Source organism: Artemia franciscana, chromosome 10 (assembly GCF_032884065.1).
Source record: "Artemia franciscana chromosome 10, ASM3288406v1, whole genome shotgun sequence".
Classification (NCBI taxonomy): Eukaryota; Metazoa; Arthropoda; class Branchiopoda; order Anostraca; family Artemiidae; genus Artemia; species Artemia franciscana.
In genome coordinates this window covers 43,521,416-43,544,103 of record NC_088872.1, presented here as the reverse complement: position 1 = coordinate 43,544,103, position 22,688 = coordinate 43,521,416, and the positions used below count along the sequence as shown (strand labels likewise).

At 37.6% G+C, this 22,688-nt stretch overlaps 1 protein-coding gene across 2 annotated transcripts in view; it reads left to right on the top strand.

The window, feature by feature from the left end:
• LOC136032222 (neuropeptide SIFamide receptor-like) overlaps positions 1-22,688 on the top strand; it is a 127,186-nt gene that overhangs the window by 93,544 nt on the left and 10,954 nt on the right. For both annotated transcript variants that reach the window (XM_065712437.1, XM_065712436.1), the window contains exon 5: positions 20,643-20,850. In XM_065712437.1, the coding sequence (XP_065568509.1) occupies positions 20,643-20,850 (208 nt within the window). The remainder of the gene's footprint in view (positions 1-20,642; positions 20,851-22,688) is intronic.

The window sequence follows — 22,688 nt, the reverse complement described above, 5'->3', positions numbered from 1 at the left end:
AACTCTAAAAAAAGGAATTTTGATACCATTGGTATGTAAAAAAATTGGCTTATGTTACTGATTTCAAATATATAGGTTTCATTAGTCTACTCGTCAAACCCTACGAGCCTGAGAAAATTTACCCGATTTAAAAAAATGGGAAACATCCCCTACAGTAAAGGTAACAAATATAATGGGTAAACGAAGAAATAACAGCTTTTTATTCAATGAGAAGTCCCGGACAATAAGACTACCGCTAGGAGACTTTCCCAGGGGAACTTTCCTGTTAAAATTATCGGTTTTCTCAAATATTAGGAGTATGTCATATTATTATTCAATTTATACAGATTAATTAATTTTCTTTCTTTTTTTTTTAAAGAGAGATTGTGTCTTAGGAATAAAGCACCTTAGATAGAATTTATAGATTGATGCCATTGATGAAACACTCAAGGAAACAATTTCGTTCCAATTAATTTCAAAATTGAAAATTCAGGTCTAAAGTTAGGAAAAACGATGTCAAATTTTAGTTTATTTAAAGATTAAATAGAGAATGAAATAAATAGAATTGGAATCTAGTCGTTTAATCTTGAAGCATATCTGTTGAAAGGCGATTGGCATGATTAATCCAATTCTTGCTTGATTGGAATCATGGTTGCAGCAATAGCTGTAGCCTAGTAAAGAGCGAACCATGGCCAATAGTAACCAAAAGTTTGAGACTCGTTTTGAAAGAAATTGTCTATTAAGAAAAATATTGTCGTTTGTGGCTTATTCAGGAGGGGTAACTATTATTTCAATTAATATGGACAGTAAAAATCTATTTTAAAAAAATATATGTACCAAAATGATTAATGCAACATTACAATGGGTATAGTTAAAAACCTCTTACGTGAGGATCAAAGTCCCCCCCGCCCTTCGCCATTCTAAGCAACGATGAAATTCATTTTTATGCAACGGAAGCACTGATGTGCCTCTTTTTTCTTCTCACTTTTTTTTTCTTCAGCGCAAAAGAGGCATCGGAAAATTGTAGAGAACTGTTTAAGGGGCCATTTGAAAGCTAATTTGTATATTTACATGTGTATGCACATTTTATATTCCATCCGTTCATGTGTATTTATCTACGTGTTTTTTGTATACCTGGATAAGTGAGGCTGGGAAGCCTGAAAAGGATACCATCATAATATCCATGGTCAGGACTCCGAGCCTATGGTTCGGGGTCTCTTGTGCACTCCCTATTTCATCTCTCATGCACTCCCCATCTGATCTCCCTTAGCAAGTTTCACAGTCGTCTGCTGACAATCAGATTTAGCAGGCTACTGCAACATCATAGATAGATATTCAATGGCTCAATTTAAAGCTCTTGATCATATCAGCGTGTTTTTTTCTCATTTATCCTGACAAAGCCATCATAGAGTGCCATATGACACTGTTTATGCTGTGTCTAGAGCCGAAGGGTCTGGAAGCATAAAAAGGATACTATGGTTTTTATTGTCATTCAGTTTTTTAAAATCTCTACGAAAATTTTCCAATGCTGAAAGAAAAAAAACGCTAAAGTTTTTTACTGTTTTAAAAAGCAGAGTTAAGAGAAAGAGTCAAACTTTAGTGTAAAGAGCGGGGGGTTGTTGAGGAGGGCCCTTTCATACACGAAGTAATTTCTGTTCGTTTTAAGTTTTAATGTCGCTCCTTACTTTCATTTAAGAAAACTTGTTTTTTTATTTAATATTGTGGTAAAGGCAAGTGGACAAGCAAATCATCTGTATGAATTATGTTTCTGATCTCGATCAATTTGTGCTTCGGATAGACAATAGCAAATAGGTAAATGTAAGTTCCTTTTTTAAATATATTTTTGGGTTTGATATACTTTCGGCCTACTAAAATCAGTTCATAATGCAAAATAACAGCTAAACTTAAAGAAACTCTGAAAATTTAATCAATATTCTCTGAACTTGCTGAACGGCGGCTCTACAGAAAGAAACATCACGATAAAATAGAAATAATACCACTCAGGATTCCTTATTTTACGCTCCTTTTCAATATCATACTCGATTTTTCGACAATCCAAGGGGTCATAAACTTCGCAAAGATGAATTGCATCCCCCACCTTGAGCAACAAGGAAAATACATCTTGTGTATGGTAACAACTGACGTGGCTCTTTTTTTTTCTTTGTCGCCAGTGTGGCAATAAGACAGTGTAGAAAAATGTCGAAGGCTCCTTAATTTTTATAGCTACAAACTTTTTGCAGATTTGACCTGGGAATTTCTTCATTAAGTGCCATATACCATCCGAAAATGGCATTTTGGGTGCCATTTCCGGTGAGCAAAGCTCTCGAAGCATTAAAAGGTTAAAACAAGAGCTAAGAGCTCATATGGCGCTTGTGACGAGACGAGAAGAGCTAAGAGCCAAGAGGTCATATGGTATGAGCTCTAACAAAATTCTATAAATAAATAGATTGATTTAAAAAGGAAAATAAGAGGCTTAATGCCGGTCAGGATTTAAAATAAAAGCTCTGAGTCACGATGTCCTTCTAAATATCAAAATTCATTAAGATCCGATCACCCACTCGTAAGTTATAAATACCTAATTTTTTCTAATTTTTCTTCTCCCTTTAGTCCCCCAGATGGTCGAATCTGGGAAAAAGACTTTCTCAAGTCAAATTGTGCAGCTCCCTGACACGCCTACCAATTTTCATCATCCTAGCACGTCCAGAAGCACCAAACTCGCCAAATCACTGAACCCCTCCCCCCAACTCCCCCAAAGAGAGCGAATCCAGTACGATTCTGTCAATCACATATCAAGTACATTTGTTTATTCTATCCACCAAGCTTCATCCCGATTCCTCCACTCCAAGTGTTTTTCCAAGATTCCCCCCTCCAACTCCCCCCAATGTCAAAAGATCTGGTCGGGATTTGAAATAAGAGCTCTGAGACATGAATTCCTTCTAAAAATCAAATTTCATTAAGATCCGATCATCTATACGTAAGATAAAAATATCCCAATTTTCACGTTTTCCAAGAATTCCGGTTTCCCCCTTCAACTCCCCCCAATGTCACATGATCTGGTCGGAATTTAAAATTAGAACTTTAAAGCACAAGATCCTTCTAAATATCAAATTTCATTAAGATCTGTTCACCCTTTCGTAAGCTACAAATACCTCAATTTTCAAAATTACCCCCCCCCCCCCCAATTCCACCAAAGAGAGCAGATCCGGTCTGGTTATGTCAGTCACGTATCTTAGACAGGTTTCTATTCTTCCCATCCAGTTTCATCCTGATCTCACCGCTTTAACTATTTTCTAAGATTTCCGGTCCCCCAACTGCCCCCCCCCCAATTAGGCTTGATCCGATTGAGATTTAAAATAAGAGATCTGAGTTACGAGGTCCTTCTAAATATGAAGTTTCATGAAGATCTGATCACTCCATCGTAAGTTAAAAATACCTCATTTTTTCTAATTTTTCAGAATTACCCCCCCCCAACTACCCCAAAGAGAGTGGATCCGCTCCGATTATGTCAATCATATATCTGGGACTTGTGATTATTTTTCCCATCAAGTTTCATCCCGATCCCTCCACTCTAAGTGTTTCCCAAGATTTTAGGTTTCCCCACTCCAACTCCCCCCAATGTCATCAAATCTGGTCGGTATTTAAAATAAGAGCTCTAAGACACAATATCATTCCAAGCATCAAATTTCATTAAGATCCCATCACCCGCTCATAAGTTAAAATACTTCATTTTTTCCGAATTAATTGGCCCTCCACTCCCCCTCCCCAGATGGTCAAATCGGGAAAACGACTATTTCGAATTTAATCTGGTCCGGTCCCTGATACGCTTGCCAAATTTCATCGTCCTAGCTTACCTGGAAGTGCCTCAAGTAGCAAAACCGGAACCGACAGACCGACAGAATTTGCGATTGCTATATGTCACTTGGTTAATACCAAGTGCCATAATCATAATTTACATGGTCAAAACCAGAAACTGGAGATTTGCAACCTACCCTCATACTCAAACCTCTTGATCATATCCACGTACGTTTTTTTTGATTTATGCAGGAAAAGAGTATTAGAAAGGTGCATCTAGTCGTGATAGAACTTAGTGCGACACAGAACATGCAAATACTCTTAATAAATTTCAATCTTACACCTGTCTACTATTGATTTGCTTGCGAAAATTGGTAAGTAGTATGTCAAACTATATCGCACTTGATCTATACCGTAGACGTAAAAAAACTTTAATTTAAGACTCAAGTGAGTCGTTGTGCCTAATATCCTCCTCAGTAGACTATAGCATGGCTCTAAGGCATCCTCATGTTGCTCTTGAAGTTGAAGCGCAATCATTCTAGTAGAGTGGTTCTAGGCGTTTACCCCCTGCGATTACCCCCCCCCCACCCCTAGAGGAAATCACCCGGAAAATACCCTCCCGAAAAATACCCCCGTTGAAAATGCCCCCTGAAAATCCCCTGAAAAATATCCCCCCAAGAAAAATACCCCATAAGGAAAAATACCCCCCCCCCCCCCGCAGAAAATACTCCCCCGGAAAAACTGAAAATACCCCCCCGTGGAAATAGCCTCCGTGGAAAACACCCCAAAAAAACAAATTTGAGAATTTTATTTCAATTTTTTTACTGCAGGAGGAAAGAATTTTGGTACTTGTGTAATATGCACCACTCACTCAAGTTTACGCTATGTAAAACTCGAGAACAAATCGGTTTCTTCGTAAGTTTTTTTTAGCTTAGCGCTAGACAAAACAAAGAAAGTGACAGAATATATGGGAAATATATAATTTAGGCTATATTTTTGCACACAATGGAGGTGGTAAAGTATTGGGGTTGGCAGTTAAAAATCAATTCTTACTTCATAATATGCAGAATAATAATACCTAACATGTTTCGCATGAAGACCCGTTATACTTCATCCTTCATCCCCCCCTTGCCCTAGTGTGCAAATCAATAGCCCGCATTTGTTTCTAAAGTAACGAAGAAACTAATAAAAAAAAATCCGGTTTATACTCGAGCTTTATACACAGCGTAAACTTTAGTGAGTGGCACGTAATACGCAAGTACCCAATTTCTTCCCCCTACGGAAATAAAAAAAATAAATTTCAATAAAATTCTCAAATTCTGAAAGCCTTATATTCCATAGGGATTATTTCTGTGGGGGGGGGGGATATTTACCGGCAGGCATTTTCCGGGGGTTATTTCCCAAGGGGGTATTTCCTAGTGGGGTATTTTCCGGGGGGTATTTTCCTTGGGGGGGGGAGGTGTAAAAAATAGTTTATTCTGGATATTAAGAAGCTGTTTAGCAAGTTTTTGTTTTTTATGAATTATTTTACCAAGTGAAAGAAACAGACTTTTAGCTTAGTTATTACACTGGTTTTGACAGTGACTCGGATTGAGTGAAAAGACTGCTTTTAGTTGTTTAAAGTAACCCAAATAGGCAAGCAGAACAGGGGCAGTTCCTAGTCACAAGCGCCGTTATACCTGCGGGGAGAGTCTCCCTTAAACTGTGGGAATTAGATTAACGAGGACTGACGCTTCCCTTGTTTATTGGGGTGCGTCCCATCTAGTTTGTTTAAGCGAACGCTTCGTGAACATTTACTAGAGTGCGCAATATGCAGACAGGTGAAGAGCTTGTTTTAAGACCTGTATTAAATTTCATTACGTGCGCTAGAATGGCAGGCTCCTTAACCAATTATATTGTAAAGACAGCTAGCGAATTCTTCTCAGAGGAAAAGATAATGGAGGCTAAGGAATTACTTTGGTCGCGTGCCATTAATACAAGACCTAATAACCCTAAAATCTCTGACATTGTCTTTGATATTGTCCGCTCTCTTGATAAGTGTGATAAAATTGTGCCCGATGAAATTGCGATACTTGAGTCCAATCAAGTCCCCTTTGTGCCTGGCGAAATTACAGCTGCTCTAACAAGGAAAGTATACAAACTGTATATGAAGTTTGATAACTTTGTAGAAGCAGGATAGGGGAAATCTGCTCAGTCAGTAGAGCCGATTCAATCTCAAATGAATAAGCTGCTTTACTCTGTTATAGTAAGGCACCCGCCAACAAAATTTGACAACTTGCTAGCCCATAACGATTACTTGGAATCTCTCAGTTGGCCTATAAGTTCGAGTTTAGTTAACCTGGAGACTCTTAAAGATCCTTGGAGTGTAGAAATGGCCGATAAAAATACAGCCAGTGAGTTGGCAGCTGCAATAATTAGTGGTGACAATTCATCTGCAATAAGGGCTAAATTCCCAGCCTTCTTTAGTATAATCCACCATGTGCATGCTAACTTATATTGTGATGAACTTTGCGGCCTGATAAGAAACTTTGTGGCGGCTGATCGTCTCGGTCTTTCAGGGTAAAATTTGAATAACAGGTCCACCTGAAGTATGCAACGGACAATCCTCCTGTTGTTGGTTATGGGCGGTTCTGAATCTCTGAATACAAGTTACTCCCTCCCCGTTGTTATAATTCTCTAGGTGTGCCATATTTAGAGGTGAGCATCTTCACTCTAAGGTAAGCCCATGTAACCTAGCTGTGAAATTCGTTCTATGTGGATCTAATGATCATCACTGCTACTGATATAAGTGCCCAATCGCCCAAGTATTACTTTCCAAAAAATGAATTCTCATCTACTTAGCATTACAAGCTGGATTATTAATGGTCGTGTGCCTGATAAAAGACTCTTTCTGCCCAGCTGTTGGAAACTAGTGATTTACTTTGTGTGCAGGAGCACTTCTTATCTGAGGAAAGAATGAGCCTCTTCGAAGCTCATTTAGTTTCTTTGGTGTTGCAGCATGCGTTTCTTACAGAGGCAGGCCTTCCGGCAGTGTGGCTATTATCACACGCAATGAGTTATCTCCGTCACTGGTGTCATCTTCTGGTATCCATATTGCAATTCTTGTAAAAACAATAATTGTATTTTCAGCATACATGCCAATGGACTACAAGAATGACAAGTATGAGCGAAAGTTTGTTCTTCCCTGTGAGAAATTGACAAAAGCGATGGCTGATGCTCACAGACGAGGTTTTAAAGTGGTTCTTGCTGGTGACATGAACTGTGACCTGAGAAAACCAGACAGCCCCAGGACACAAGTGTTTCTCAGCTCTTGTGAGGGTCTTGAAGTCTTATGTAACGATCAAGATTTTACATATGTACATAATTCTAGCTCTACCTCTGCAATTGACTTTTTTCTACAATCTATATCGAACTCCACGAAACCTATTGCTCATGTCAATACAACAATCAGTGCATCTGATCGCTTCCCCATCACCACTTGATTCAATCTTGATATCCTGTCTTTACCTGCTGTGGAAGAGAAGAAATGAACCACTAAATCTGAATGGGATAAGATAGACTTACCGCCATATCAAACTGTGTTTGAGGATGTATTAGCAAGAATTAAGGTTCCTTACCATCTTCTTCAGCTCAGTTCAACTTTCTCTAGCATGGAAAAACAGATAGGGTTAAACGTATACTGTGTTGAATCAATACACGCTATGCGGGTTGTGGATACAGCCGCAGCTCCGTCTCGTGAGGTCTGTGTTAACACCGAAATATGCAAATGTAGCCAGAATGCTGTTCTAGTAGAAATTTGCAGGGCTCCTAAGTTCTGGTATGGAATATGGTGCGAGAGTGGTAGAACAAGGTCAGAAGTGGTTAATGATGTTTGCATTCATTTGAAACGTAAGTTTTCTGAAGTGCTAACTGAACACTGTTCTAGTCTTAACGATGAAAATAGCGCAAAAATTGATCTAAACCCAAAATCATTGTGAAAATTTTTAAAAAGTAAAAAGCGGAATGGTTGTAACGACGCTAGTCTGTTACCGTCTGAAAGGGATCGGGTCAAGTGTTTTCAGTCTGAATTGCCCCCCCCCCAGATTCATACCTTACAGATAAGTTTAAGTGTGAGTTAGACCTGCAGCTGCAGAGTACACCTGATTTACTAGGTTTTGTGGTAACTCTCCCTAGTGTTCGTGCTGCAACATCAAAAGCTAAAAAAAAAGTTTTCTAGTGGTACTGACAATATTTGTGGAATGCACTTACTGAATGGTAGTCTTAAACTGATGGAGCACCTAGCGCTATTGTACCAGATGATTTTTATAAAGTGTCTTGTGCCTGACCTCTTTGTCACAGGAATTATTACACCTGTCCTGATGAAGGGGAAAGATCCCAGCCAGTGCTCTTCTCACCGTCCCATAACTGTAGCGCCAGTATTGTGTAAAATATTCAAGCTGCTTATGATTAGCTTAATTGATCAAGTTTGTTTAACGCCTGATTCAAATGTTTGGTTTCGAAAAACTTGCCAGTAGGGAACATGTGCACCGTTTGATGTGTAATATCTTATAGAGGGCGACAAACTTAAAGAAAAGTTATTTGCAGTTAGTCACGATGTGCGTTGGGCTTTCGACTCGTGTATTCATAGCCAATTACTTCTCAGTGCTTCAAAACGTGGCCTTGGTAAGTCAATCATGGCACCACTCCGAAACGTTTATAGTAAATTGAAGGTATTTGTTAAGGTTCCAGGGCAAAGTGGCCCTGTTACTTCGACTACTGTTATTTCTGTGAGAAAAGGAATTAGACAGGGAGCAATATCCTCCCCACCTCTGTAAGATAACAATATGATAGATGCACAGGCAACAGTTGTTCGTACATGTTTTATTTTTAGAATTTTAGATATTTCGCTAATGAATTATGCGGATGATATTTTTAATTCTAATAGGACTAGAGTTTTTACTGAAAAAAAATTGGCAGCATTATGTGATTCTTATTTGGCAATAGGTATTTCTCTCAACGAATCAAAGAGTGAAGTTGTGTCTTTTAATTCGAATTGCCAGATGGTGCTCCAGATGTGCATCTTGGAGTCTATAGTATTAAACCTCTATCTAGCCTCATGTATCTCGGACTGTCTATTGGTAATGATTTGAAGTCGACACGGCACTTCTTAGTAGATAATTTTAATAAAAAAGCTAGAAAGGGCTATGCCATAGTCCTTTTAAGCTTCAATACTCCTATATGGAGTACTTGTACTCTACTTAAGTAAAAAATGTCTAAAGGACTTAATACTTATACTTAAGTAAAAATTAAAGTACTTAAGGGTACTTAAGTACTCAAGTACTTTCTTCATGGCACAGAAAAATTATACTTGCATGAAGCAGGGCCATTGCGAATAATTGAATTGCCTATATGTTAGTGGATGAATGGATTTTAGTCTTGGAGAACAGCAGCTCCTTGCACGACATCAAACAGTTCGTGGTAACGAACTGTAGTAAGGAGCGACCCGGCTCAATAGTAACCAAAACTCTAAAAAATGGAATTTTGATATCAATAGCTACATCAAAAGAATCGCATTTTAATGCTGATTTTAAATATATAAGTTTCATCAAGTTTAGTCTTACCTATCAAAAGTTACGAGCCTGAGAAAATTTGCCTTATTTAAGAAAATAGGGTGAAACACCCCCCAAAAGTAATAGAATCTTAACGAAAATGACACAATCAGATTCAGCGTATCAAAGAACCCTACTGTAGAAGTTTCAAGCTCCTATCTACAAAAATGTGGAATTTTGTATTTTTTGCCAGAAGACAAATCACGGGTGCGTGTTTATTTGTTTGTTTGTTTGTTTTTTGTTTTTTTTCTTTTTCCCAGGGGTCATCGTATCGACCAAGTGGTCCTAGAATGTTGCAAAATAGCTCATTCTAACGGAAATGAAAAGTGCCCTTTTTAAGTGACCAAAAAAATTGGATGGCATCTAGGCCCCCTCCCACGCTCATTTTTATCCAAAGTCAACGAATCAAAATTTTGAGATAGCCATTTTGTTCGGCATAGTCGAAAACCATAATAACTATGTCTTTGGGGATGACTTACTCCCCAACAATCCCTGGGGGAGGGGCTGCAAGTTACAAACTTTGACCAGTGTTTACATATAGTAATGGTTATTGGGAAGTGTACAGACGTTTTCAGGGGGATTCTATTTTGTTTGGGGGTGTGGCTGAGGGGAGGGGGCTATGTTGGAGGATCTTTCCGCGGATGAATCTGTCATGGGGGAAGAAAAATTCAATGAAAAGGGAGCAGGATTTTCTAGCATTACTATAAGAAAACAATGAAAAATAAACATGAAAACGTTTTTTCAAATGAAAGGAAGAAGTAGCATTGAAACTTAAAACGAACAGAGATTATTACGCATATGAGGGGTGCTAAAAATACTTTAGCATAAAGAGCGAGGTTTTTAGGAGGAGATAAATACCTCGCTCTTTATGCTAAAGTATTTTTAGTAATTTCAACTATTCATTCTACGGCCTTTCTGATTCAGGGGTCATTCTTAAAGAATTGGGACAAAACTTACGATTTAGTGTAAAGAGCGAGGTATTAACGAGGGTACAAACCCCCTCGTATACATAATAAAAATATAAGATTATGAAAGTTTGTTACGTAAGTTGATTCTTAAGTTACGTATATTTTTTACTAATAAAAACGTTCGTTAAAAATTAAAAGTTCTAGTTGCCTTTTTAAGTAACCGAAAAATTGGAGGGCAACTAGGCCTCCTTCTCCACCCCTTATTTCTCAAAATCGTATGATCAAAACTAAGAGAAAGCCATTTAGCCAAAAAAAAGAATTAATACACAAATTTCATTTTAATAATTTATGTGCGGAGAGCCAAAACCAAACATGCATTAATTCAAAAACGTTCAGAAATTAAATAAAAAAACCAGGTTTTTTTAACTGAAAGTAAGGAGCGACATTAAAACTTAAAACGAACAGAAATTACTCCGTATACGAAATGGGTTGTCCCCTCCGCAATCCCTCGCTAACTACGCTAAAGCTTTTAATTGTTTTAAAAAGCAAAATTGTGGCAAAGAGTCAAACTTTAGCGTAAATAGCCAGGGACTGCGGAGGGGACAACCCATTTCATATACGGAGTAATTTCTGTTCGTTTTAAGTTTTAATGTCGCTCCTTACTTTCAGTTAAAAAAAACTAGTTTTTTTTATTTAATTTCAAAAAAGGACGCTATTATGGCAGAGCTACCATATATTTTAAACCTAAAGTTTTTGTGATAAATGGGAAAATTCAGAAGGATGGTGCAGTATCTGCTACATGCAAAAACTGTCAACACAAAATTCGACAGAGCTTACTACGGTATTTTTGTAGTTAGTTTAATTTGAATTTTTGTTGCATTGTATTGATAATTGCATTGATAAAAGTAATTCAGGATGAACTCCAAAAGAAGAATGAAACAAAGATAAGAATTGGTTAGCTTTATTTAAAGCAGAAACAAAGAATATAGAAATCATGATACAACAAATCTCCTTTATTCTCTTAGGCCTACAACAGGAGCATTAAAACAAAAATGAAGAAAAAACAAGCAATCTGAGGTCGCTAGGATAGGATCAAGGTAGTAGTCGATCAGGAGATTTTTTTCAGAGAAATTAAGGATCACGATTTGGAATTTTCTGTATAGTCCATGTTAGTTGTTTTAAAAAATTCAAAGAAAAACCCTTTGGGCACATTTTCAGAATGATTACAGCTGAAAAAAAATCCTGCTTCCACATAAATCTATGATTTCCCATCATTTGCATGAAAAACTTCAACCTATTCCCCTCTCTATCCTGTGCTATGGGTAAAATTCAGAGAAAAAGTTAGTTTTGTTTAGTTTTAATTTCTTAATAAGAAATAATTTAACATTCTTTGTTTACTAGAAAGGACTTCTGTTTACCAGAAGTTTGCTGAGCTGAACAAGGCTAGTAATGACAAAAGGAAATCAAGTAACAAAGAGGGTAGTGAACTTTTACTCTCACTTTAAGGGTCGTCTGAAGCTGAAGATAATGAAGATAATCTACTGGCCCTGATTACAGCTCACCTTCTAAAAAGTTAAGGGAGATTTCTTTGCTGCAAGACCGTTGAAACTGGCCCAGCCAAAAGTGAATTCTTTGGTACTTGACTAGTGGATGAGATGTGACCACTGTATACTGTTGAGGAGCCATATCTCAAAAATTTGATAACAGGTCTCGCACCTTATGCAAAAGTTCCAGGAAGAAGAGCTTTAGCAGTGTAAATTTAAGCTAAGCTTGTTGAAGTACATAAAGATATGGTTCGTGATTTTGAACTCACAGACTACATGTCGATGACAATAGACATTTGGTCTGCCAACAACAAAAGGTACTTTGGAATGACTTCACACTTGCTCAACGAGGATTTGAAATGGAAATCTTATGCCCTTGCTTGTTCCCGATTCAAGGGCTCACACACCTATGACAGAATTACTGAACAGCTGAATGGCGTATTTGCCAGGTACAAAATTGCAGTTGATAAAATGGTACGAGGGTTGGACGTATAACACCTCTAACTTTATAGTAAGGCATTCAGGTAATATCCGATGGTTTCCGATGAATATGTTCAAGTCAGGGATGAAGAAAATGAAGATGAAGCTGGCTGGAATGGCTCATTCTCTTTCAACAACGTTGGAGAGATACTCGATCCTCATGACGACCCCTAATATTTCCAATTTTCAGCGCATTTCAGGTGTCTAAATTATACACTTAACCTGCTTGCCTCCACCGATGCTGATAAAGCCCTCTGTGATGTTGCATACAAGAGACAGTACCACGTCTCTTTTTCGAAATATTTTGCTCTCTGGGATGCTGTGAATTAGAGTTCAAAAGCTGCAGATACTGTGAAAGAGGTATATGACACCCAGCTTGTAAGAACTGTGGTAACCAGGTGGAACTCGAAGTATAACAGTGTCAAACTTCTGATGGATTGTCACAAAATTGGAAAGCTTGCTGACGCATGTGATGTTTTCCAAAAACCAAGGCTAACTTCTTGTGAAGTTGAAATTCTTGAAGAATACATGAAAATTGTGCAGCAAATAGCAGTGAGACTGGACATTCTTCAGGAGGAGGAAAAATGCTACATCAGTTCTATTTATCCTACAATCAAATTCTCTTGAAAAGAAGCTAAAAAAAAATGACAGATTTGCCAAACGTCAGGCAGATATTGGTACATGCTCTACTTCTGGGTCTTGAAAAAAGATTCCCCGTGATCCCGGACGAGAGAGTTCTTCATGCAAGAGACTATGTTAGGCCACTGCAAGTCATCCATTCTTCAAACTGAAGTGGTTCCCTGGTAACCAGAAGAATGTAGCAGTTGAACTCTAGGTGGACGAAGCGAAAAGGTTGAAGATTTCAGAAGTACTGACAAGGCTGAAAAAGATAGCTGTTTGTCTGGAGATGAATACTTTGATCTTAGAAATGGAAAAACAACTCGTGATAATTCTGACAGCCTTTGCTGTGAAACCAATTGTGTGAAGGTGGAGGTTTTGTCATATTTGAATGAGAGGCAAAAAGAACTCTCTTTGCTCAAAGTGTACCCAAAGATAATGGAAGTTTTCAGGAAGTACAACTGTACTTCCTGAGTTCCTTCGACTTCCTTCGTCTGCATCTGCAGAACGACTTTTTTCGGTAGGTGGTGGAATTGTTATTCCAAAAAGAAACATGCTAGGAAATGGTATGTAAAGGAGCAAGTAAGAAATTAAGCTAAGTTATGATGAAGCCGAATTTTCTTTGTAAATTCTTTTCTTTTTGTATCTTAATTGAAGTAAAAGTCATCTTTCGTGAAACCAGTTGATTTTTTATCATGAAACCTGTCGGTTTTTCGGAAAAACGGTCGATTTCTCGTCAGAATCTTGCTTATCTTGTCTACTTGGAAAGGAAACGTTTAATAAGAAACTTATATATTTAAAATCAGCATATAAATGCAATTCTCTTGATGTTACTCTTAGTATCAAAGTTCCGGTTTCTAGGGTTTCGGTTACTACTGAGCCGGGTCGCTCCTTGCTACAGTTCGTTACCACGAACTGTTTGAAAGTGGAAAATAAAATTTTATTCATTCATTCATTTATTTCTTAAAGTTTTAATCATTTTTGATTGAATAAAGTAAAAAAGTGAAAACCTTTAAAATGTATTTTGTTTTCAGTAAAGTTCATATTATGTTCTGGTCTTGAGAAGGCATGGGGTTTGTCAGCTTTTCCCATGTTACATTTTGCTCGTTTTGATTTCGGCTCAGTTATTTCTTGCAATTTCTGCTCGTTTTGAGTTTCATTTACTAACTGACTGTGGTATGTGGTAGTTTTACGTTTGGAAGATAATTTGACTTTATTGCTCATTTTTGGCTTAATTGGGCTCTTTACTTTTCTTTGAAAAACTTGTTTTGTGAAAAAATCTTGAATTATTTAATTTTGTTTTTTATTGATATAGTCTTTTTTCATGGAAAAACATGTTTTATAGCTTTTTTGTGTAATAATCCATAGTTTTGCTTGCTATTTGTATGTTGGAGACACTTTTTCAACAATTTTTAATCCTAACACAACAATCCTAACACACAGACTCTAGAACTTCTGATTACCAATCCAATGAGCTCACTTAGTAGCATGGGGTCAATACCTTTAGGTGCAGACCACGCCCTTCTATATCTGGTACCGGCACCTTTTTTTTAACAATCATACAATATGGGGACTCCCCGAAGATGTCATCTACATAACCAAAGTCATAGATGGCATTATTGTTAACTACAACTATAGATAGTGGACTGTTTACTTTTCTAACAGCATATTTTTTAGCTTCTAAGCAATTCTCGATTGATTCTATGAAATTTATGCCTAATATATGAATCAAACATGACATCCATGAACTCCTATGTTAAAAGAAAGAAACAATACTCAACTTGGCCAATGAGTCATTGATGATATTACGTTCTAAGAAATATATTCTAAGCACTAGTGGCACTACTCATGAGGACTAGTCAACTGATGTTAAGCGTCACAATATCGTAACAAGTTAGTTGCGCAATCGATTTCTCATTTGCAGTTGGATATAATATAAATATTTTCAGCGATTTGTTTCCGGGCGCCTTTATGGCATCATTCCAAAAATATGTATACCATGTTGATTTGAGATGATTGCTCCAGAGAAACATTCTATATATGGTTAACGAAACTTGCTTTGACTCCAAAATTGTAATAACTACAACTGCCCAGGTGTCATTTTTGTAATATGATGGTCCTGAGCACATCAGTTTTCTCTTACCGGGGCTTCTGCATGAGTTTGGGCCCTCACATTCCCCTCCAAGGCCCCATATTCTCTTCTGGGGCTCCGCATTTTTAGCGTCAGATTTTTTATTGTTTTTTTGGTGGGGGACTTGCTTTTTAGGGAGGGGGACCTTTTTTAATTGTTTTTTGGACACAAACACACAAAGACTGACACAAAAACAGGTAAACAAAGAGTCAAACACACAGGCACGGAGAGAGAGAGAAAAAAGCATGTAAACACAAAGTCAGACACACAGACATACAAAGAAAGACACAAAGACAGGCAAACACACAGTCAGACACAAAGGCACAGAGAGAGAGAGAGAGAGAGAGAGAGAGAGAGAGAGAGAGAGAGAGAGAGAGAGAGAGAGAGAGAGAGAGAGAGAGAGAGAGAGAGAGAGAGAGATGAGAAAGAGAGAGAGAGGTAGAGGGAGAGAGAGAGAGAGAGAGACGGAGAGAAATATACAGAACAAACAGAATCAGACACATAAAGAGAGACACAGAGAAAGGCAAACACACAGTCAGACAAACAGGCAAGGAGAAAGAGAGAGAGAGAGACAAAGTACACAAACACACTGAATTAGACACATAAATACACAAAGAAAGACACAGAGACAGGTAAACACACATTCAGACACACAGACGTGGAGAGAGACAGAGAAAGAGAGAGACAAAAAACGCAAACAGAGTATGACACACAAACACACGATGACAGACACAGAGACAGAAAAACACATAGTCAGACTTACAGACAGGGAGAGAGAGACAAAACACACACACAGGGTTAGACATACAAAGACGCAAAGACAAAAAAAGAGACAGGGAAACACAAAGTTAGACATACAGGGACGGAGAGACAGAAAGAGGCAGAGGGAGAGAGAGAGAGAGAGAGAGAGAGAGAGAGAGAGAGAGAGAGAAACAAAAACACACACAAACATCAAGATTCAGACACACGAAAACACAAAGAAAGACACAAGGACAGGCAAACACATTAGTCAGATAGACAGGCAGGGAGAAAGGGAGCCAAAAAAGACCCAAAAACACACAGAGTCAGACACACAAAAACACAAAGACAGACATTGAGACAGACAAACGCAAAATCAAACAAACAGCAACGAAAAGAGAGACAAAACACACACACACAGAGTCAGACACAGTCAAACAGGAACAGACGCAGAGACAGACAAATACAAAAACCAGACACACAGACAAAGAGAGAGAGAAAAAAACACAACACAGTCAGACACACAAAAACACAAAGACAGAAATGCCTTTTGTCTCTGACTTTGTGTCTGACTTTTGTGTCTTATTTTTTGTTTGTCTGCCTCTGGGTCAGTCTTTGTGTGTTTTTGTGTCTGACTCTGTGTGTGTTTGGGCGTGTTTCTGTCTCTCTCTCTCTTCGTACCTGTGTGTCTGACTGTGTGTTTACCTGTCTCTGTGTCTGTCATTGCAAGTTTTTGTGGCTGACTATGTGTTTTGTGTGTGTTTTTCGCCTCTGTCAGTGTCTCTATGTCTGACAATGTGTTTGCCTGGCTCTGTGCCTATAATTCTTTGTTTTTGTCTAACTCTGTGTGTTTTTGTCTCTCTATCTCTCCTTGACTGTTTGTCTGACTTCATTTTTGCCTTTCTTTGCATCTATCTGTGTGAGTATGGGTTTCTAGCTCAATGTGTTTTTGTGTGTTTTGTCTCTCTCTCTTCGTGCCTGTGTTTCTGACTGTGTGTTTGGCAGTCTTTGTGTCGGTCTTTGTTTGTTTGTGGGTCTGACTGGGTGTGCTTGAGTGTATCTTTGTCTCTCTCTCTCTCTCTCACTCTCTCTCTCTCTCTTATTACCTGTGTGCGACCGTGTGTTTGCCTTACTCTATGTCTGGTTTTGTGGGTTTGTGCGTCGGACTCCATGTGTTTATGTGTTTTTCCCTTTCTCTCTCCATGCTTGTGTGTCTGACTTTGTGTTTCCCTGTTTCTCTGTCCGTCATCGTATGTTTATTTGTCTGAAACTGTGTGTTTGTGTGTTTTTGTCCCTCTCACTCCATGCCTTTGTGTCTAGCTGTGTATTTGACAGTCTCTAGGTCTGTCTTTGAGTGTTTTTGTGTCTGACTCTATGTGTTTGCGTGTGTTTTTTGTCTCTCTCTCTTTCTTCGTAACTGTGTGTGAAACCGTGTGTTAGCCAGTCTCTGTTTCTGGTTTTTGTATCGGACTTTGTGTGTTTTTCTTCGCTCTCCATGTCTATGTGTCCGACTGTGTGTTTGCCTGTCTGTGTGTTCGTCTTTGTTTGTTTATTTGTTTTACTTTGTCTGTTCATGCGTGTTTTTGGTCTCTCTCATTCCATGCCTATGTGCCTGACTGTAGGTTTGCCTGTCTGTATGTCTGCCTTTGTGTATTTGTCTGTCTAGCTCTTCGTGTTTGTCTGTGTTTTAATTTCTTTCTCTCCGTGCCTGTATGTCTGACTGTGTGTTTTTCTGTCTTTTTATGTTTATGTGTCTGATTCAGTGTTTTGTGTATGTTTTCTCTCTCTCTCTTCTCTCTCTCTCTCTCTCTCTCTCTCTCTCTCTCTCTCTCTCTCTCTCTCTCTCTCTCTCTCTCTCACTTGCTACAATATTTTGACCCTTAACATTAGTTGGCTTGTGCCCAGTAACAATAAATTGATTGCCTAGAATATACTTCTAAGAACACAGTATCGTCAATGACTTGTTGGCCCAGCCAAGTAACGCGCCGTTCTTTTACCATAGGGAAAAAATGGGTTTAACCTTCGATTCACGCATCAGACGTAAATTTTATAAAGACAATGGAAAACTGCTTAAAAGCTAAAAAATATGTCGTTTGAAAAGACAACATGTCACCATTGATAACTGCAGTAAACAATAACGGCATCTCTGAGTTTGGTAATGTAGATTGTAGCATTAGGAAAATCTTCATTCTGCGCGAACCTTAAAAAAAATGCCAGTAACATGAATTGAAGTGGGTAGGCTGTGCTTAAGGATATTGAATTCATACTACTCTCTTTCTAAGTTTATACGACCACCCTTTCTATACAAACCTTATATAGTCCCAGGACATAACTTAAAACCGTTACTCTGAGGTTTTTTTTGTGTGGGGTGTGGGGGGGAGGGAAGGATATTGTTCTGAGAGAAATAATTTTGGACCATTTCTATCCCAAAATTTGCATTGGACATGCTTGGGGGAATTATGGGCGCGGGGAGAGGGACAGGTTGTCCTCTAATCACTTTCAATTATTCAAAGGACACTAGTCCTCTCAAATTATCAATCAAAAGTCCTTTTCGAACTTCTTACGATAACCACTTCTATACCAATTGCGATGGTCTAAAGAAACCCCCTACCCCCCCCCCCCCAAAAAAAATATTAATAATAGATAGTGCCTATATCGCTCTATACTTAGGCAGCGCTATTGCCAGGCCTATGATAAGGGTTTTAGCTTGAAAAACTTGTGTAGGCATCTGTTTCTGGGTAGGGGAACTTTCTAAAATAAATTAAATAAAAAATAAAAAGTTTTTTTAAATGAAAGTAAGGAGCGACATTAAAACTTAAAACGAACAGAAATTACTCCGTATATGAAAGGGGCTTTTCCTCCTCGACACCCCGCTCCTTACGCTAAAGTTTTTTATTGTTTTAAAAAGTAGAGTTGCGAGAAAGAATCAAACTTTAGCGCAAGGAGCGGGGTGTCGAGGAGGAAAAGCCCCTTTCATATACGGAGTAATTTCTGTTCGTTTTAAGTTTTTAATGTCGCTCCTTACTTTCATTTAAAAAAACTTTTTTTTTATTTAATTTCTGAAAGTTTTTGAATTAATGCATGTTTGATTTTGGCTCTCCGTACATAAATTACTAAAATGAAATTTGCATATTAATTCTTTTTTTGACAAAATGGCTTTCTCTTAGTTTTGATCAGACGATTTTGAGAAATAAGGGGTGGGGAAGGAGGTCTAGTTGCCCTCCAATTTTTCGGTTACTCAAAAAGGCAACTAGATCTTTTAATTTTTAACGAACGTTTTTATTAGTAAGAAAAAAACGTAACTTAAGAATTAACTTACGTAACAAACGTACATAACTTACGTAACTTACGTTACGTTTTATCCCAATTCTTTAAGAATGACCCCTGAATCAGAAAGGCCGTAGAATAAATAGTTGAAATTATTTAAAAAAATTTTAGCATAAAGAGCGAAGTATTTATCTCCTCCTAAATACCTTGCTCTTTATGCTAAAGTATTTTTAGAACCCTTCATATGCGTAATAATCTCTGTTCGTTTTAAGTTTTAATGCTTCTCCTTACTTTCAATTGAAAAAGCTTTTTCATGTTTATATTTTCATTGTTTTTTTTTTTATAGTAATGCTAGAAAGCCCTGTGCCCTTTTCATTGAATTTCTCTTCCCCCATGAAATACCCCTCCAAGGAAAGATCCTCCCATATAGCCCCCTCCCCTGAACCCCACACCCAAACCAAAAAAATCCCCCTGATAACGTCGGTACACTTCCCATTAACCATTACTGTATGTAAACATTGGTCAAAGTTTGTAACTTGCAGCCCCTCCCCCAGGGACTGTGGGGGGTAAGTCATCCCCAAAGACATAGTCATTATGGTTTTCGACTATGCGGAACAAAATGGCTATCTCAAAATTTTGATCCGCTGACTTTGGGAAAAAAATGAGCGTGGGAGGGGGCTTAAGTGCCCTCCAATTTTTTTGGTCACTTAAGAAGGGCACTAGAACTTTTCATTTCCGTTAGAACGAGTCCTCCTGCAACACTCTAGGACCACTTGGTCGATACGATGACCCCTGGGGAAAAAAAACAAACAAAAAAACAAATAAACACGCACCCGTGATTTGTCTTCTGGCAAAAAATACGAAATTCCACATTTTTTTAGATTGGACCTTAGAATTTTTTTATAGGGTTCTCTGATACGCTGAATGCGATGGTGTAATTTTCGTTAAGATCCTATGACTTTTAGGGGGTGTTACCCCCTATTTTCCAAAATAAGGCAAATTTTCTCAGGCTCGTAACTTTTGATGACAAAGACTAAATTTGATGAAATTTATATATTTAAAATCAGCATAAAAATCCGATTCTTTTGATTTATCTTTTAGTATCGAAATTCCGTTTTTTAGAGTTTCGTTTACTATTGAGCCGGGTCGCTCCTTACTACAGTTCGTTACCACGAACTGTTTGATAAGCAAGAAGGAAGCTATGATATTTAAAAATATTGAGAAATATGGAATATTTGTAAAAGATGCCTGATATATAATCCTGCCTTATAGTCCTACATTCGAGAAGAAACCTAAATATACTAAAACATTGTAGTGCCCGTTTATTTACTTTTTATTAGAATACTGAAGAGCCCCAGTATTTTCGGCTTCTAGCTTTAATCTTGTATCTAATATTAGTGAACGAAATATTTTTCATATCAGGAAAAACCAGTAAGGGGCCTAAGGATGGGTGTCTTGAATGCAGACTTTGGTATATCTATAATAAAAAAAAACGTAATGACAGGTGTTAACTCTGATAATTTTTCGACGTCTAAACATGAGTTTCTTTGCGTAAATTGGTTCATATTCGTTTTATATCGGTGCTATTCTTTTGCAGAAATGGCATTCTGACATGCACAGAAGAGTGGCCCTTGCCAGAATACGGCACCGTATACTTCATTGTTGCCAATCTTATATTTTGCTATGTTTTCCCTTTGGCAATTATAACAGTTTGCTACATAGCGATTTTTATTCGTGTTTTCAACCGTTACATACCAACCGATTCAAAAGATGGCCATATGGAAAAAATAAAACAAAAGTCTAAGGTATTTAATGTTGTTATTCTATTCTTCAAAGTTTTGGGTGAGATTAATGTTTGTTTTATTTAAATGTTTACAAAGCTGTCCTACGTTTAAAATATTTCAAATATTCCACTCGATCAGGAAAATCTGACGTCTGACGCAGTGTGTCGCGGAAGAAAAATAGACTATTTATAAATGAATATAAGAATTTATCCTTGTTTTCAAATAAAAACCTGTTGTAATCCAAATTTTTAAAGACCAATTGCATTGTATTAAACCAGTTTAATACAAGCTTCTTTGGATTTTTTTTTCTAAGGCCTACCAACTACTGTCTCTAAGTAGTGTTCGATTTTTCCCCATTTTATTTTTTGTATTTTTGCATGATTCGTAGAGAATTCCTTTGATTACCTATGAAGAATAGAAGCACAAAAAAAGGATGAAAAACGAATCAATTTAAACACCTTCTATAATACCAGCTTTGAATGTAGAAATTATCCTTTCAAGTGCAGGAGAAAAGTCCGTAATACTCTACTTATTGAAATACGTCTATATCTAAGCCAGAAATGAAAACATAAAAGAAACTTGGAGTATCTATAACTGACATGCTCATACCACCTTCTACTCAGTTGGTGCAAAGTTTTCTTGAAAGAAGCTAGAGCTACTAGATGAGAAGCTGCATAAGCATCTAAAAACCTGGCAAGCAAGTAGACTAGAGCAGTTCGTTTTGGCGGCAAGTATTAAGCTTAAAATAGCATAAAGGTAAACATTTCAGGGTATATTAAAGGGAAGTTGAAAAAAAAACTATGTACAAGCAAGTTATCAAAAGTTGAAACTTATGGGGCATGTTGGGGGGGGGGGGGTATGTTGAACTAAACGAAAGGCATTTTGTGCAAACTATTACAGCTAGGCTATTGCTACTACTACTACTACTACTACTACTACTACTACTACTACTACTACTACTACTATGACTACTTCTGCTCTTACTTCTGCTTTCAAATGCAGGAGAAAAGTCCGTAATACTCTACTTATTGGAATACGTCTACATCTAAGCCAGAAATGAAAATATAAAAGAAACTTGGAGTATCTATAACTGACATGCTCATACCACCTTCTACTCAGTTGGTGCAAAGGTTTCTTGAAAGAAGCTAGAGCTACTAGATGAGAAGCTGCATAAGCATCTAAAAACACGGCAAGCAAGTAGACTAGAGCAGTTCGTTTCGGTGGCAAGTATTAAGGTTAAAATAGCATTAAGGTAAACATTTCAGGGTATATTACATTGCATGTTGGGTACATTGCATGTACCCAACATTTACAGGGTACATTTACAGGGTACATTGCATGTTGGGGGGTATGTTGAACTAAACGAAAGGCATTTTGTGCAAACTACTACAACTAGGCTATTACTACTACTACTACTACTATTACTACTACTACTACTACTATGACTACTTCTACTCTTACCATTACTACAGATAAGCCTCTATTAATCGTGCCTTTACTTAGCAGTGAGGTGTTGGAGCTGAAACAACTGACCAGAAATCACATCTAAATAAAACTGTTTTTGATTTTTAATTTTGCCTGAGATATATCATCAGAAAAAGCCCCATTGCAAAGATGAATTCAAAAAATTAGGTAAAATGCACTGAAAATAAAAAAAAGAAAGAAAAATTAATAGAATGTCAAAATTTTTTGGGTATTCAAGACTGAATTCTGTCCTTTCCTTCTTACACAGATGCCTGTGATCACTCGGTGTTCTATTGTAAAAAGAAACCAAAAAGACTAAGAAAACTTTTTTTTAGTCTGTAGTTGTCTAAATGGACATTAGAATTGCTGGTCTAGGTGAAGGAAGCACCATGAAT